The sequence below is a fragment of the Tenebrio molitor genome, chromosome 5 (genome assembly GCF_963966145.1).
Source record: "Tenebrio molitor chromosome 5, icTenMoli1.1, whole genome shotgun sequence".
In the NCBI taxonomy this organism is placed as follows: Eukaryota; Metazoa; Arthropoda; class Insecta; order Coleoptera; family Tenebrionidae; genus Tenebrio; species Tenebrio molitor.
The window spans coordinates 2,063,930-2,080,959 of record NC_091050.1 but is presented as its reverse complement, the minus strand read 5'-3'; the positions used below and the strand labels follow the sequence as shown (position 1 = coordinate 2,080,959).

The window sequence follows — 17,030 nt, the reverse complement described above, 5'->3', positions numbered from 1 at the left end:
TATTTTTTTTTGCATCGTTCGGTTCGAAAACGGGTATTTTCTAATGACTTCTTGCAACAATAAAAAAAATTATATTTTTGTAGAAAAACATTACGAGTATTCAGAGTTTATTGCCCTTCCGATGAGCAGTCTTCGAATTTCTGAAGTTCCGGCGCCAATTTCGTACAACTTCGCATCCCTCAACAATCTTCCGGTCGGATAATCGTTGATGTAACCATTGCCACCTGCAAAACCTCTCGTACAAAACAAAAACAGATAAAAAAAACTCACCTAAGATTTGTATCGCGTCCAGCGCCACCTGGGTCGCTTTTTCGGCACAGTAAAGGATGACACCGGCGCAGTCTTTACTGTTGACTTTTTTGTTGTCACAAGCTTTGGCCACGTTGTACACGTAACTTCGACAAGCCCCTAACGTGGTGTACATATCCGCCATCTTCCCCTGCGACAAATTAAATTAAAACAAACATCACGAAAACGAACGTTCGTGTTCACTTGAATCAGCTGGAACTCCCCTATCCTCGAGTTGAACTGCTTTCTAACGTGCGCGTAGGAGAAGGCGATGTCGCAGGAGGCTTGCATCAGTCCCAGCGGCCCCCCCGCCAAGACTAACCTCTCCAGATCCAGACCGCTCATCAACACGTACACTCCCTTGTTCTCCATCCCGAGCAGGTTCTCCTTTGGCACTCTGCAATCTTCGAAGATCAGTTCGGAGGTGTTGGAACCCCTGATGCCCAGCTTGTCCAGCTTGGGCCCTGCTTTGAACCCTGGAAAGTTCTTCTCGACGATGAAGGCGGAGATGCCGTGCTGGGGCTTCTTGGCGGTGGGGTCGGTCACGGCGTAGACGACCAGGACGTCGGCGTCTGGGCCGTTAGTGATCCAGAACTTGTTGCCGTTGAGGACGTAGAAGTCACCCTTCTTTTCGGCGCGGAGCTTCATGGACACCACGTCGGAACCGGAATTGGGCTCCGACATGGCCAAGGCGCCGATGTGTTCCCCAGAACACAACTGTGCGTGCGCAAAATAATAACAACAATTAGATAGACAACATGCAACTGTCTCGAACCAGAAAATAATGAAGTGTCAATTGTTTTCAAAAAGATGATTTTTTTTGAGTAATTTTCAAAATATTTCTTCTCCATTGGGGGTAACAAAAATCGATTTAAAAAACCTTTATCTTTAAATTCGAAAATATTCACCTTGATCGAAGTAAAAACAACTTTTTTGTATTACTTAATAAAAAAAGAAAATGGCCACTTCTTTCATTTCTGGTCTCTGTGCCTAAGGACTCCCAATGATCCCTCCCACTTTAATAATACCTTTGGTAAGTACTTTTGTTTCTGGGCCTCTGTACCATTACGATTGATCTGGTTGACACAGAGATTAGAGTGGGCCCCGTAACTTAACGCTACTGCCCCACAAGCCCTGGATATTTCCTCCATGACGACCACGTGATCAAGATACGACCCTCCCGTGCCCCCATACTCGGTGTTGGCTGTGATTCCTTCAATTAAAATTAGACCGATTAAGCAACGTTGTCGTTGATGTTATTGCCGAATATTAACGCGATAAAATGTAAAAATAAATCCGTTATCATAATCGTCCAATTAATAACAATACGTGTATCAACACAATATCGTTGAAGATTAGCCAAAAAGCGTTTGTGAGGATTCTGTGGATCAAAGTTAACAGAATGATGTCAAAATTGCTCACCCAGAGTGCCGAGATCTCCGAGTTTCCTCCAGAAAGTTCTCAAATCGTCGAAGTTGTTTTTCTTGTCGATTTCGCCCGCTTTTGGTGCCAACTCTTTCTGGACGAAGTTGAAAATGGTATCTCTCAGCTGGAATTCACAAAAAAAAATTGCACTGGATTTTCAAAATACGCTACATCTAGTTACGATACGTCAATTTGTTTATATGGTTGTCATGGAAACGCTTTCGAATCGCGGACAAACAAATAGCGCCAAATTCAAAATATTCACAACAGAACGAGGCCAAATTATAGTAAAATGTGCGTGGCCCGTCGCGTTCGACGGAGTTCAAGTTCAAGATTTCGTTGGAGAAAAAGGAAAGAGGTTAAGTCGACGTACCCAACTTGGAAATTCGCTTTGCACCGACTGTGTTGTGGGTTATCGAACTGTTTTTTGAGTAAACAAAAACGTGAATTACCTGAATTTGTTCGTCGCTGAGGCCGAATATGTGTTCATCTATCGGATAATATTGCGAAATTGCTCTTGAATTAACTGCACTTATTTTGGGCAAATTTCGTAAAAGAGAGGTTAATCTGTAAGCCATTCTGTTGTGTTTTGGGGCTTCGAATACTATTAACAAACGATTTGATCTTTACTATTGAAGTAATGATGATAACATATTTATCAAGGTTGTTTTTATTGCTTCATTAGGAACGTGTTTTTAGCGAAAGCGTAGGCAACAAATAATACATCTTGATCACTGAAACAAACCGTTCACAGAAATGTCTTCACTACAGATTGGAAACGAGCCAAAGACTCTGTATTCTAACTAGTAGAATAAAAATAAATTTTCCAAAGTGCTATTAACTTCATGGCAATTTCTGTTAATGAAACTTTCATTTCAATATGATAACCAAGTGTTTTACGGAGTTCAACGCTTTATAAAAATAGTTATTACCTACATACTGTTATTAAAATGCGTTTAGAAAATTTACAAATTACTCTTCTATTTACCATTTTTTCGAAAAATCTTTTTAAACCCAGATAAAATTTTAATTAAGAGGTTTGATTGTGAATTCTGGTACCCGCCAATGTGTCCGCGCGTACTTTAAAAGCGAAAGGAGAGAAAAAATTAGATAATCAAGCAAAAACCAATTCTTTATTGGCAGTAAGAGTGACTTTGAACTTACGCACCACACTTGATCAAGGGCACAAATCTTTAAATTAAATGCTCGAAAAGACGGGCTTGTGCAAGCGTGCATTGATAACGGAGGGCGTCATTTCGAAGGGCACCCTTCGAGCCATGAAGCTTGAGTTCTCACCAACATGTCGGAATTTTGTTGAATTGACTCGGCAGCATTATTCACACGAACAGTTAATTTTTCGACGGTGTTAACTGGAGTATCCTACACAATTTGTTTTAAGTGGCCTCATAAAAAAAAGTCACAGGGGTTTAGGTCCGGTGAACGAGCTGGCCATAATTGGTCCATTACGACCTATCCATCATGCAAGTACCACATATCCCTCCAAACTAGCAACGACCCGGCAGTTAGTCCGTGATTTTCAGGTTTCTCAGTTTGTGGTATGTCGCAAGAGTTGCACCCCTGTAATGTTCTCCGGGGGCAAGCATTGCAACCAAACGATTGGTCGATGGGGTTTTACACGTCACGGAGTTTTTAATTGTCACAACACCCATACTCAGCAGCACAAATCCGGGACGATGGAGCAAGTTTTGCAAGGGTTCGCGAAAATCTACATCGAAGGGCACAGGCGTGTAGTAGAAATCACAGTACACACTTTGACTTTTCCTTTCACTTGGTTTTCACTCTCAGTTTTCTTACATGTTTTTTCGGCTGTGTATTTAAAATGTTTTTCGGCTATTTCATTCATAGTAAGGTTTTGTCACTCTCTGTTTTGAAAGCGTTTTTGCGGCCATTCATGTTTCGGTTTATTAGAGCTTGACTTTATGAATTTAAAATGTTTAGCCACATTTTCGGTTTATTCACTTATTGAAGATTCTATGGTTTACATATTGTGATGTATTTGAATTTCACCCTACATTCTGCAATGTCAGTGGTTGATTGAAAGTGGTAAAGTCCATTCATTTTGTATTGAACTTTTCAAGGTCAAATAATTTTATTTTTTGGCTCTGTAATTATGTTTTGTAAATAATGACATGCAGGTAAACACCGTAAACGTTGAATTGAGCATTGCTAAATCACATTAGGTATGTTCGTTAGATGCATGTCACTATTTACAAAACATAATTACAGAGCCAAAATTTAAATTATTTGACCTTGAAAAGTTGAATACAAAATGAATGGACTTTATGTCGGAATTAATTATTATTATTATAGCAAGTTGAAAAATTAAATTTGTTTTTAGCGCGATTTAACAGTGCAAGCGTCACTTTATCAGTTCTAAAAATAACTTGCAAGTGAATGTACTTTGCCGGGTCTATTATCGGCAAATGTTGTCAGTTTTGTCAAGAACAAAAGAAATATGCTGAAAATTACTGAAGTGGTGTTTTAGACCTGCTCATTTTCAATTGTGCTATGCCCCGAATGAATAATCATAATTTATGAAGAATACAATAGATATACAATATGTAGAGTAGAGAAGTCAGCCAACAAAATGTTTGTTTATGGTTATTATCATTATTCATTAGTGACAAGTGGTTAGTGTAGGCAACATCAAAACTATTAATTGTCGAAAAAGTGGATAATATTGGGATCTGAAGATGTTCAATCGGACAGTTTCAAGACTTTTCAGTACAACCAGCGACGTGGACAGTGTTTGTCCCGCCAAATGCGTGACAAAATTAAAACGGGACTTTGTCGTGGGGGAATCCCTGGGCAAAGGGGGATTTGGAAATATTTACAAGGTAAAAATGAAACAAATGCGAAGTAATCAAATATTATAATGTTTGGTATCGCCAATGGTCATTTTTCACCGACAGGCTAAACGTAAGTCGGACAATAAAGAATTTGCCATAAAGATTATCAAGTTCCAATCCAACATGGACGATGTGGGGAAATTTCGACGTGAAGCAGAAACGTTGTCAAAGTTCGACCACAAAAATATCGTCCGGTATGTCAACTCGTGGGTCGAAACGGCGCAGATCCCAATTTCGGAATACGAAAAATTCAAGTCTGACACCGAAGAAGTATTAAATCGTTGCTGTCTAAAATTTCGGACTAATTTTCATTTATTCGTAGTCACTGACTTCCGAAATTAGAAGACTGGCAGATCAAGGCTACATTTACAATAACGGGGAAGCTGTTGAAGATGACAACGATTTCGATGACGACGAATCTTTCTGGACCGACGACGAAGAAGAAAAAGACGTTGAGGAGTACGTGGAAAATTCAGTTCCAGTAGTTTTTACTGATGGGAGTGATGAGTACAAAGAAGTGAAATATCTATTCATTCACATGGAGCTCTGCGACAAACGCAATTTAAGAAATGCCATCGACGAGAATCTTTGTTTGGAAGAGGACAAGTTGACAAAATATTTCAAAGAAATCTGCGAGGGTCTCTCTTACATACACCAGAACAACATCGTCCATCGTGACCTCAAACCGGAGAATATTTTCTTAACATCCAACGATGTTATCAAAATTGGAGATTTTGGATTGTCAAAACAAGTTTCCTTGGACAACAAAATGGAAAGTCTGCACAGTGAGCGGAGATTTACAAAGAACAAAGTTGAAATATATTTAAAAAAAACATTTTTTCAGATGGTGAATTACCATCCGGTTCATTGACAGCAGTATGCGGCACGTCAGTATACATAGCTCCAGAATTGTACAACAGAAAATCGTTCAACATAAAAGCAGATATGTACAGCTTGGGTATGCCTATTTAGATTTTTAAAATTGAAACACTCGTCTAAAAAGTCTAAAGTCACACTTTAAGTGTGTTTAAATTTTCAGGTGTAACGTATTTTGAAATGTGTTCGAGACCAATGACCCACATGGAGAAATCAAAAACGTTTCCTCTTACATCGCAGCGCTTAAAAACAATTACTTTTCCAGGAAACAGCAACAAGAAAAAATTTCTTATCAAGTAAGCCCCAATGGCATTCATTAGCGATTTCTGAACTCTCCGTGAATAAATTTCAGGAGTCTTCTTGAAACGGACAACAACAAGAGACCCACTTGCGAGCAAATATTGAAAATTCTAAATTCGGACAAATACAAAAGCGAACTCAAAGAAATGATTCGGCAAAGTGGAAAAATTCCTTTTCAGGAAATTCGAATGTTTGAAAAAGGTTTGAAGTCGAATACTGATCAGAAAATAGATTTAACAACATTTTTGCTAAACACGGCAGTCAAGGTATTTCGTCAAGAACTGTAACAAATGCGTTTGGCAACGTTAAATTTCAGATTTTTGAGCTTCACGGAGGACGAAACATTCCGATGCCGACATTCTTGCCATCCTTCAGCGATCATTCCGATCAGCTGACCACTTTGTTAAACACGCGCGGAAATCCCACCGCAATATCGAATACTTCAAGGTAGAAAAAATAGAATGTTCGCTACACCATTTTGAGAACCGCTGTTGTTAAAGTTATACATATAATGACAAAACAAAAAAAATTTAAATGAGTCACAATAACAATTCCAAATTTCATACTCCTATTTTTTTGTGTAACTCTAAATCGTCAATTGTAATTAACAATAGTTTACAAAATAATGTTTTCAAAAAGTTATCGTTTTCAATTATGTTGCAACAACTAAAACACAAATTGTGCCGGAAAATTTTTACTGTTAACTTATATAAAGGTATTTTTATCGTCCCGTTCATTTCCTGCAGAATTGCATTTGCTTATTACGCGGCCACAAAGAAAATTACAGAAATGCGAAGATATTCAGTGGGAAAAATTTTCGAGGAAGGATATTTCTCACCGACCGAAACCCAAGAATGCATATTCCAATCAATCAGTCCTGAACCAAACGATTTTGTTAACGATGCCGAAATTTTATTTACGGGCAAAGAAATATGCGATAAATTTTTTCCTGACGACAAAAACCAAATTAGATTTTATGTCAACCACGGCATAATTTTTTGGGCCGTACTGAAACGTTGCCAAATAACACAAAAGAGCGTCACCCTCTTTATGAACCTAATGATGAACAGGCCGGTAATTATTGGTTTCACGATGCGAGTACAATTTTAAAAAGCTGTTGCAGAACATAGACATAGAAGAACTTAGTTCAATGCTTCCCAGCGAAGAAGTCAAAATCATCATTCACAAAATGATGAAGTCATACAAGATTATCAACGCCGAAAAGGAGTTCTACGATATTTTGGGAACCAGGAACGCTCAGCTTGTTAGAGCTTTCGATCAACTAAAATCCGTGGTGGAGAATGCGAATAAGTTTGGCATCGTTAGTACGACTTTTTCATATATTTGAAAGACACTCATTTTGTAATTGCAGAATCCAGAAAATATTTTTCTTGTTCCTCTATTGGTAAACCAGAAATATCCTTCCGGTTTAATATTTCAAATAATTAAAGATGAAACGTGCGTGGCAAAAGGAGGTCGATTTGAAAATATAATCAGGAGATTCAACAGAAAGAACAAATCAAGGTCCAAGAAATCCTTCACGATTTCGGCCGTCGAAATTTCATTTAACGTTGAAAGTATTTTGTCATTGTTTCAAACGTCCAGTTTGTCTGATGAAATAACACGCGGTATGGATGTCGTAATTTTTGCACAGCAGAAGAGCATGGCAATTCCTGTAAGTAAACATTATAAAACTAGAAACGCCGTTCCTGTTATGGTAATGAAAACTGCCAAAATATCCCACATCACATTATTAATTTCTCAAAAAAATTTCAAAGTTTCCAACAGAAATTAAACTCATGCGTTTCAGGTGTATAGGAAATTGTTGGATCAGAAAGTAAGATGTGAAATTAAGAAAAATTTCGCACTTGATCAGGGTCCATCCATTTTGGTCCGTTTAGTAGAAGAATATAAGGGCATCATATATCATGTTAATAACACTCCAGGTAAAAAGTAAGTAAAATTCCACGAATTAGTCAATATCTTTTATCAATTTTTCGTTAAAAAAGTAATACATTTCGGAAGTGGTTAAATAATTATGTATTTGTTTTGCGGTACCTATTGTCTGTACATAAATTTTATCAAATTTCAATTTTCCAGAATTTTGACTCCTATCTACGCTGGTAACTTAGAAAATATTAATTTTTCTGAGGTCACGTCAAGGCAAGTTTCGACACCACGTCTGCCAATTACCAATCCTTTGATCAGGAGCCGGTCAGGAGACTGTTAATAAGAGTTTTTAAAAATAAGTAAAATTCAGTTGAACCATGTGGAAGTTAGAAAAAGTTAAATTTGTCATCTCATTAAAATACAATGGTCGAGTTGCAAAAAACGAAGTGGACGCACTAATTTTTAAATAAATAAATTGAAGAAAGTTGTTTTTTTTAACTGTGTTTACATAGTTTTCAATATATTATTCTAAAACAAGTTTTGTTTCTTTCACCTTTTAAATCTCAAATGCAACTGTCAATTTTACTAACGTTCTAAAAGATGATTTATTTTTTAATATTCTAAGGTGAAAACTTTACTTCGTAGTACGGCGGCCATTTTCTGTCATTTAAAAAAAATGTCATCCATGCTTTATTGTCATTATGATTATGATTGGCATTTTTTGGGTGGTAAATTTCAAAACTTGAAATTATTTTGTCATTTTTTACTACACAGAACGTTTACCTCTGGTTATCTATGTACGACTGCTCTAATTTTGTTCATTCATGTCGGATTTTTGGAATACATATTTGAGCTTTAAGCAGTTTAAATTGATTCGCAGAATAACAATATGCACGTCAAAATGACAAGAACCGAAAGTGGGGTTACGATTCCTAAAGGTTTATTTACATTTTACGCGAATGTCAAGATAGTAACGGCTAAAATTTTTTGGCCGCCATAGTACCTACATTTTTCAAATACATATGCATGTATTTGGATGCTACCTTATTCCTGCTAGTGTCAACGTAATCTACATAGAATAGTACAGTACGGTCCAGATTTCAACAAACCAAAAATGGTTCGTTATCAGATGTAGCACATAACTGTGTTATTCACTGAAATAATCTGAACTTATTTGCTAACGCAATCGATTTAGCGACGATGTCTGATAATTTACTTTCGTTATCATTATCAACTAGGATGTGTTACTGGCCTCACCTAAATTATTTATTGTCAAAAAGTGGATATAATATTGATGTCTAAATATGTTCAATCGGGCAGTTTCAAGACTCTTCAGTACAACCAGCGACGTGGACAGTGTTTGCCCCGCCAAGTGTGTGACGAAATTAAAACAGGACTTTGTCGTGGGGGAATCCCTGGGCAAAGGGGGATTTGGAAATATTTATAAGGTAAAAAGGCAACAAATGCGAAATACTATATCATCATTTTTGGTATCGTCAATGGTCATTTTTCACGGACAGGCTAAACGTAAGTCGGATGATAAAGAATTTGCCATAAAGATTATCAAATTCCAATCCAACATGGACGATGTGGGGAAATTTCGACGTGAAGCAGAAACGTTGTCAAAGTTTGACCACAAAAATATCGTCAGGTATTTCAACTCGTGGGTCGAAACGGCGCAGATACCGATTTCGGAATACGAAAAGTTCAAGTCTGGCTCCGGAGAAGTATTTAAGCCTTGCTGTCTCAAATTTCGGACTAATTTTCATTTATTCGTAGTCACTGACTTCGGAAATTGGAAGGCTGTCAGATCAAGGGTACATTTCCAGTAACGAGGAAGCTATTGAAGATGACAATGATTTCGACGACGACGAATCTTTTGGGACCGACGACGAAGAAGAAAAAGACGTTGAAAACGTAGAAAACTCAGTTCGAATCAGTTTTACTGATGAGAGTGATGGGTACAAAGAAGTGAAATATCTATTCATTCACATGGAACTCTGCGACAAACGCAATTTAAGAAATGCCATCGACGAGAATCTTTGTTTGGAAGAGGACAAGCTGACAAAATATTTTAAGGAAATCTGCGAGGGTCTCTCTTACATACACCATAACAACATCGTCCATCGTGACCTCAAACCGGAGAATATTTTCTTAACATCCAACGATGTTATCAAAATTGGAGATTTTGGATTGTCAAAACAGGTTTCCTTGGACAACAAAATGGAAAGTATGTAGTGAGCGGAGATTTACAAAGCAGAAAGTTAAAAAATATATAAAAAAACATCTTTTCAGATGGTGAATTACCATCCGGTTCATTGACAGCTGTGTGCGGCACGTCAGTATACATAGCTCCAGAACTGTGCAACAGAAAATCGTTCAACACAAAAGCAGATATTTACAGTTTAGGTACGAGGTTTTAAAAATAGTAACACAACAAAAGACACTTTGTAATACATACTTACTCTTGATAAGTAATCAGTAGATAGAGATCGAATGTCTGAGTATGCTGTGCAAAAATATGTAATTCCCTAAAACAACGAGATGGCGTCCTGTCTTTACTTTCAGTGTGTTCAAAATTTCAGGTGTAACTTATTTTGAAATGTGTTCGAAACCAATGACCCAAATGGAGAAATCAAAAACGTTTCCTCTCACATCGCAGTGCTTGAAAACAATCACTTTTCCAGGAAACAGCAACAAGAAAAAATGTCTTATCAAGTAAACCCCAATGGCATTCATTATCGGCAATTTTTGAACTTTCCGTGAATAAATTTCAGGAGTCTTCTTGAAACGGACAACAACAAGAGACCCACTTGCGAACAAATACTGAAAATTCTAAATTCAGAAAAATACAAAATCGAACTTGGAGAAATGATTCAAGAGGTCCGAATGTTTGAGAAAGGTTTGAAATCGAATACGGATCGAATAATAGATTTGACAACATTTTTTCTAAATACCGCCGTCAAGGTATTTCGTCAAGAACTCTAAAAATTGCGTTTGCCAACCTTAAATTTCAGATTTTTGAGCTTCACGGAGGACGAAACATTCCGATGCCGACATTCTTGCCATGCTTCAGTGACCATTCCGATCAACTGACCACTTTGATGAACACGCGCGGAAATTCCACCTCAATATCGAATACTTCAAGGTAGCAAAAAATGATTGTTAGCTACAGCATTTTGAGAACCGCTGTTTTTTTTGAAATTTAATTTTGAGTCACAAAAATTATTCAAAATTCATCTTTTTTATGTAGATAAATCTTTCTTTATTTAACTCTAAATCGTGGCAAGTCGATTTTGATTAACAACTTGCTAACAGATTACAAAATGAAGTTATGGTTTGCAAATAATGTTGCAACAACTAAAACACAAATTGTGTTGGAATTTTGCAGAATTGCATTTGCTTATTACGCGGCCACAAATAAAATTAAAGAAATGCGAAGATATTCTGTGGGAAAAATTTTCGAGGAAGGATATTTCTCACCGACCGAAAACCAAGAATGTTTGTTTCAATCAATCACTCCCGTACAAAACGATTTTGTTAACGATGCCGAAATTTTATCTATGGGCAAAGAAATATGCGATAAAATTTTTCCTAACGACAAAAATCGAGTTATATTTTATGTCAACCACGGCATAATTTTTTGGGCCGTACTGAAACGTTGCCAAATAATACAAAAGAGCGTCACCCTCTTTATGAACCTAATGATGTACAGACCGGTAATTATTGGTTTCACGATGCGAGTACAATTTTAAAAAGCTGTTGCAGAACATACACATAGAAGAACTTAGTTCAATGCTTCCCAGCGAAGAAGTCAAAATCATCATTCACAAAATGATGAAGCCATACAAGTTTATCAACGCCCAAAAGGAGTTGTACGACATTTTGGGAACCAGGAACCGTCAGCTTGATAGAGCTTTCGATCAACTAAAATCCGTGGTGGGGAATGCGAATAAGTTTGGCATCGTTAGTACAACTCTTTGGTAGATATATTTGAAAGACACTCATTTTGTAATTACAGAATCCAGAAAACATTTTTCTTGTTCCTCTATTGGTAAACCAGAAATATCCTTCCGGGTTAATATTTCAAATAATTAAAGATGAAACGTGCGTGGCAAAAGGAGGTCGATTTGAAAAAAAAATCAGGAGAATCAACAGAAAGAACAAATCAAGGACCAAGAAATCCTTCACGATCTCGGCCGTCGAAATTTCATTTAACGTTGAAAATATTTTGTCATTGTTCCAAACGTCTAGTTCGTCTGATAAAATAATACGGAGTGTGGATGTCATAATTGTTGCACAGCAGAAGAGCACGGCAATTCCTGTAAGTGAAAATTATAAAACAAGAAACGTCCCGAATGTTGTTATGGTAATGAAAACTGCCAAAGGATTCGCATATTATTAATTTCTTCAAAAATGTTCAAGTTTTTCAACAAAAATTAAACACTTGAGTTTCAGCTCTTTAGAAAACTGTTGGCTCAAGATCTGAAATCTGAAATCATGAAATATTCTATTTTGCTTGATCGGGACCCATCCATTGTGATCTGTTTAAAAGAAGAATATATGGGCATTATATATCGTGTTAATAAAACCCCAGTGAATAATGGGTAAGTAATTTTCAACAAATTATGATATTTGTAAATTTTCCATAAAAAATTACATTTCACAACTCATGAAGTAATAAATGTTTAAAAATTTCAATTCTTCCAGGGCTTATTTGACCGAAATATATAAAGGAAACTTGGAAAATATAAATTTTTCAAACTACGTGTCTATGAAATTCTCCGCTCCACGTCTACCAAGCACCAATTCTGTCGTTGACATTGTCCCGCTGGCACTCTGGAGAATGTTATTAATGTTACTATTATTATTTTATTATTATTAATATTTTTATTATTAATCAGCGATCGGGCAGAGGCAGAAGCCTGTTATGCCCGCGCTATCAGTACAGGCAGCGCTTAGCGTTATGGTCCATCTGGTCGTCTAGACTTTAAGAGACTGTCATATTTTGCTTTAAAAGAATCAGCGGTTTTACAGTTGACAATCTCTGATGGAAGAGAATTCCATTGGTCAAAAATCCTATTTGTAAGAAAGTACTGTCTTGCAGTTGTCACAAACCTGTCCTTCAATAGTTTCAAAGAGTGTCCACGTGTGCGACCAGCCATTCCATTATGACGGACGGGACAAATCGGAAACATTTATTCAAAATTTTTTTTTTTTTTTAATCAATTAGTACTTATATTGAAACAAGATTCGACAATACTGTTCAATGTGATCCAATGATTCATTTTATTGCTAAGTTTTACTGCCTTTATTGTTTACTTGTTTTTTTTTTTAATTGCAAAGTTGAATGACGGACGGGACATGAACAAAATGTTAAAATAAATTCTAAGTGTATTATCTACAAAATATGCGAAATTATTAATAAACCAAGTAGAATTGATATTACACTGATGTTGTAATTTTTAAATCAATGAAATGTAACAGTCACGTTTAAGAAATGGTGAATGAATAAGTAATTATTGATTTTTTTAAATCATGATGGACGGGACAATAATTACTTTCAATTTTAATATACTTTATTTTACCAACCATTACAATAAACAAGTACTTTTAACTACAAAACGAACAAAAATAACAATAATTCGTACTTCATTTTATAAACAAAGTTCAAAATTGAAAAATCGTAATAAGAAAACTTTCTGTTTATGAGTACTTGTCGGTAAAAGGTTTTTAACTTTTTTGAAGGCTTTACTCAATGTTTGAGGACATTTGCACGCACACAACTGAGAACCAGATAATTTCAACTTTTCCTCCTGCTTTCTTCAACTTTTTCCTGAACTTTTCTTTTACGAGCCCTTTCAGATATTCTTTTCTTGTTCGATAAAACAGCATTACTCTTCAATTAAACTCTTTCTCCTGCTCTTTCTTTGAGCGTCATGTTATAGAAACCCTTCTCCCTTATTACTTGATGTAATCTTGTGTCAGTATCGCCGCGAAGCCTTTTTATTTTGTTTTTTGAATATTTCTTTCCTCTTTGCATCCATTTTTGTCTATATGTACAAAAAATATGCATAAACCATTTATTAGGCAGATTTCGTTTATAGAAAAATAAAAAATGTAGCAAAAGTTAATGTAAATAACTAAAAACTATTATAGGAGTAATTTTGATATCACATGTTTCACATTATTATTTATTTTATGACGGACGGGACAGGAAAAATGGTGCTCTAATGTTCGCAAATGGCACCATATATTTTTTTTAAATAGTTCCTCTTCATATATCAGTCCTTCTACTTTAATACATAAAAGTAACAACAACCGATTCAAGAACATTATGGTTTATTTTCAATTATTTTGAGTTTTGCATGACGGACGGGACACGAAAAACATACTTTTTTGTAAACTTGTGTAAATAAATATGCATACATACCTTTGTAACAAAGACACACTGAACAATTACGCCTTAATTGTATGACACAAAAACATTTTTGTTACATGTCAAAATATCCGAAAACAGTAGCTACCAGCTAGTAGATTTTGATGCGAATTAGAAGCTTTTTGCACGCGCTCTCATTACGAAAGTGTTTTTTCATTTAAATAAAAAAAAAATATTTAAACGTTCAGATTCAAATGTGATTTTGGACATTTTAAATCCAAAGTGACATTATTAACAAATCGATTTTCAAAAATAGCTAAATTCATTTTTTGTTGAAACGGTTTCATTTATCGTGGAATGGCTCCGACCCCCTTCGTGCAGAGTAAACAGATGCCTAATAGGGGATTGTTCAGAGGACAAGGCGCGAAAAACTACCAGGAGATCACCTCTCACACGCCTAGCTGACAGACTCGGAATGCCCATCAAAGAAAGCCTGACTGTATACTGGGGTCCGCTTCTGCCAAACGGCACTCTAGTTGCTCTCCGTTGAACCGACTCAAGCAATTGAATATCCCGCTGTAAAACAGGAGTCCAAACACAGTTCGCAAATTCCAAGAGAGGCCTGACATATGTCTTGTACAGTTACAGTTTCGCAAATATTGCTGGACTTGTTATTAAACGATTTAGAAAAAATGAAATTCAGTTGAGTTATGTAAAACCCAAATAAAATCAAATTTAACCAATATATGTATTTTATCTGAATTTGAACCCAATAGGGTCGATTCTGTAACGAAAACGTTAAAATTTAGAGGGTCATTAAATTTAGCTCGCTAAAATTTTAACGCCCCTTTAAAAATTACAGAATACGCCCTCTTTTACCTTATACAGGTGAATCCGAAATACGGCACAATCTTAAAACCCCAGGATCTTCAGGAAGTGAATAAACCGAAAATGTGGTTAAACATTTTAAATTCATAAAGTCCAATTTAACTTAATTCCATCCCGCACGAGACGCTTCTTAAAGTTCTAATAAATTGAAACATGAACATCCGCAAAAACGATTTAAAAACCGAGAGTGACAAGACCTTGTTTTGAATGAAATAGCCGAAAAACACTTTAAACACACAGCCGCAAAAACTTGTAGGATTAAGAGTGAAAACCAAGTGAAAGGAAAAGTCAAAGCAAAAGCCACAACTACCGTACTTATAATTATTTTGAAATTTTAAACGGCCATAGCTCCGTTATTAAGCAACTTACGGCGATGAATTTTGCACCGTTGGATTCCCCTCGTCAAGGAGCTTCTTTTGAGCCAAAAATTTTCGATATTCAAAATTTCACTTTTTTTGTGAATTTCTCAAAGAATTTCGAAAAGAAGCGGTGCAAAATTCATCGCCGTAAGTTGCTTAATAACGGAGCTATGGCCGTTTAAAGTTTCAAAAGTCCAGGTAAATTTTTTTCGACTCAGAAGAAGCGCCTTGACAAGGGCAATCCAACGGTGCAAAATTCATTGCCATATGTTGCTTAATAAGGGAGCTATGGGCGTTTAAATGATTTTCCGAAGCGAAAATTATATAGAAGGGGGGGGGTACGTGGTTTTTTTCGAAAATTTTTTTGTCGCCGATTCGAACTAAATTGCTGTCAGTTATTGTATAGGGTCAGTTGAATTCAGGTATAGTAAAAGTTCCGGCCATTGAACCCATTTTTTGCTGTGGGAGCCAAAAATATAGATTTTTTGGGATTTTCTCTAAAAAGAAAAAAATCCAGGTAAATTTTTTTCGACTCAGAAGAAGCGCCTTGACAAGGGCAATCCAACGGTGCAAAATTCATTGCCATATGTTGCTTAATAAGGGAGCTATGGGCGTTTAAATGATTTTCCGAAGTGAAAATTATATAGAAGGGGGGGGTACGTGGTTTTTTTCGAAAAATTTTTTGTCGCCGATTCGAACCAAATTGCTGTCAATTATTGTATAGGGTCAGTTGAATTCAGGTATAGTAAAAGTTCCGGCCATTGAACCCATTTTTTGCTGTGAGAGCCAAAAATATGGATTTTTTGGTTTTTTGCGATTTTCTCTAAAATGAAAAAATCCAGGTAAATTTTTTTCGACTCAGAAGAAGCGCCTTGACAAGGGCAATCCAACGGTGCAAAATTCATTGCCATATGTTGCTTAATAAGGGAGCTATCGGCGTTTAAATGATTTTCCGAAGTGAAAATTATATAGAAGGGGGGGGGGGGGGTACGTGGTTTTTTTCGAAAAATTTTTTGTCGCCGATTCGAACCAAATTGCTGTCAGTTACTGTATAGGGTCAGTTGAATTCAAGTATAGTAAAAGTTCCGGCCATTGAACCCATTTTTTGCTGTGGGAGCCAAAAATATGGATTTTTTGGTTTTTTGCGATTTTCTCTAAAATGAAAAAATCCAGGTAAATTTTTTTCGACTCAGAAGAAGGGCCTTGACAAGGGCAATCCAACGGTGCAAAATTCAATGCCATATGTTGCTTAATAAGGGAGCTATGGGCGTTTAAATGATTTTCCGAAGTGAAAATTATATAGAAGGGGGGGGTACGTGGTTTTTTTCGAAAAATTTTTTGTCGCCGATTCGAACCAAATTGCTGTCAATTATTGTATAGGGTCAGTTGAATTCAGGTATAGTAAAAGTTCCGGCCATTGAACCCATTTTTTGCTGTGAGAGCCAAAAATATGGATTTTTTGGTTTTTTGCGATTTTCTCTAAAATGAAAAAATCCAGGTAAATTTTTTTCGACTCAGAAGAAGCGCCTTGACAAGGGCAATCCAACGGTGCAAAATTCATTGCCATATGTTGCTTAATAAGGGAGCTATCGGCGTTTAAATGATTTTCCGAAGTGAAAATTATATAGAAGGGGGGGGTACGTGGTTTTTTTCGAAAATTTTTTTGTCGCCGATTCGAACTAAATTGCTGTCAGTTATTGTATAGGGTCAGTTGAATTCAGGTATAGTAAAAGTTCCGGCCATTGAACCCATTTT

General features: G+C 36.3%; 3 protein-coding genes across 3 annotated transcripts; 2 read left to right on the top strand and 1 right to left on the bottom strand.

Annotated features, from left to right (window-relative positions):
* Positions 1 to 55: 55 nt before the first annotated feature.
* LOC138132085 (isovaleryl-CoA dehydrogenase, mitochondrial) lies at positions 56 to 2,377 on the bottom strand. Its single transcript, XM_069049449.1, has 6 exons — positions 2,166 to 2,377; positions 1,711 to 1,837; positions 1,317 to 1,501; positions 493 to 1,005; positions 271 to 439; positions 56 to 224 (listed from the first exon to the last, which is right to left on the bottom strand). The coding sequence occupies exons 1-6, from the start codon at positions 2,289 to 2,291 to the stop codon at positions 91 to 93; spliced, it is 1,254 nt and encodes a 417-aa protein (XP_068905550.1). The 5' UTR covers positions 2,292 to 2,377; the 3' UTR covers positions 56 to 90.
* A 1,718-nt stretch (positions 2,378 to 4,095) lies between these two features.
* On the top strand, positions 4,096 to 8,186 carry LOC138130678 (eIF-2-alpha kinase GCN2-like). Its single transcript, XM_069047284.1, has 12 exons — positions 4,096 to 4,571; positions 4,647 to 4,853; positions 4,906 to 5,368; positions 5,428 to 5,541; positions 5,623 to 5,755; positions 5,812 to 6,025; positions 6,076 to 6,206; positions 6,506 to 6,833; positions 6,883 to 7,080; positions 7,132 to 7,434; positions 7,570 to 7,712; positions 7,860 to 8,186. The coding sequence occupies exons 1-12, from the start codon at positions 4,428 to 4,430 to the stop codon at positions 7,987 to 7,989; spliced, it is 2,508 nt and encodes an 835-aa protein (XP_068903385.1). The 5' UTR covers positions 4,096 to 4,427; the 3' UTR covers positions 7,990 to 8,186.
* Positions 8,187 to 8,766: 580 nt separating this feature from the next.
* On the top strand, positions 8,767 to 14,771 carry LOC138130677 (eIF-2-alpha kinase GCN2-like). Its single transcript, XM_069047282.1, has 12 exons — positions 8,767 to 9,097; positions 9,170 to 9,376; positions 9,429 to 9,879; positions 9,945 to 10,058; positions 10,235 to 10,367; positions 10,427 to 10,616; positions 10,667 to 10,797; positions 11,041 to 11,368; positions 11,418 to 11,615; positions 11,671 to 11,973; positions 12,108 to 12,256; positions 12,360 to 14,771. The coding sequence occupies exons 1-12, from the start codon at positions 8,954 to 8,956 to the stop codon at positions 12,532 to 12,534; spliced, it is 2,523 nt and encodes an 840-aa protein (XP_068903383.1). The 5' UTR covers positions 8,767 to 8,953; the 3' UTR covers positions 12,535 to 14,771.
* The last annotated feature ends 2,259 nt before the right edge of the window (positions 14,772 to 17,030 follow it).

What these genes read in the sequence shown, in the direction of transcription:
- LOC138132085 (XM_069049449.1), bottom strand. Translation starts at nt 2,291, where the DNA reads ATGGCTTACAGATTAACCTCTCTTTTACGAAATTTGCCCAAAATAAGT. An exon ending in TCAGCGACGAACAAATTCAG is followed by an intron (nt 1,838 to 2,165) that starts GTAATTCACGTT and finishes TGTGAATTCCAG; the next exon opens with CTGAGAGATACCATTTTCAA. An exon ending in CGGAGATCTCGGCACTCTGG is followed by an intron (nt 1,502 to 1,710) that starts GTGAGCAATTTT and finishes TTTTAATTGAAG; the next exon opens with GAATCACAGCCAACACCGAG.
- LOC138130678 (XM_069047284.1), top strand. Translation starts at nt 4,428, where the DNA reads ATGTTCAATCGGACAGTTTCAAGACTTTTCAGTACAACCAGCGACGTG. An exon ending in AGCAGATATGTACAGCTTGG is followed by an intron (nt 5,542 to 5,622) that starts GTATGCCTATTT and finishes TTAAATTTTCAG; the next exon opens with GTGTAACGTATTTTGAAATG. An exon ending in ACCTAATGATGAACAGGCCG is followed by an intron (nt 6,834 to 6,882) that starts GTAATTATTGGT and finishes AAGCTGTTGCAG; the next exon opens with AACATAGACATAGAAGAACT.
- LOC138130677 (XM_069047282.1), top strand. Translation starts at nt 8,954, where the DNA reads ATGTTCAATCGGGCAGTTTCAAGACTCTTCAGTACAACCAGCGACGTG. An exon ending in GATTTGGAAATATTTATAAG is followed by an intron (nt 9,098 to 9,169) that starts GTAAAAAGGCAA and finishes TTTCACGGACAG; the next exon opens with GCTAAACGTAAGTCGGATGA. An exon ending in TTCTAAATACCGCCGTCAAG is followed by an intron (nt 10,617 to 10,666) that starts GTATTTCGTCAA and finishes CTTAAATTTCAG; the next exon opens with ATTTTTGAGCTTCACGGAGG.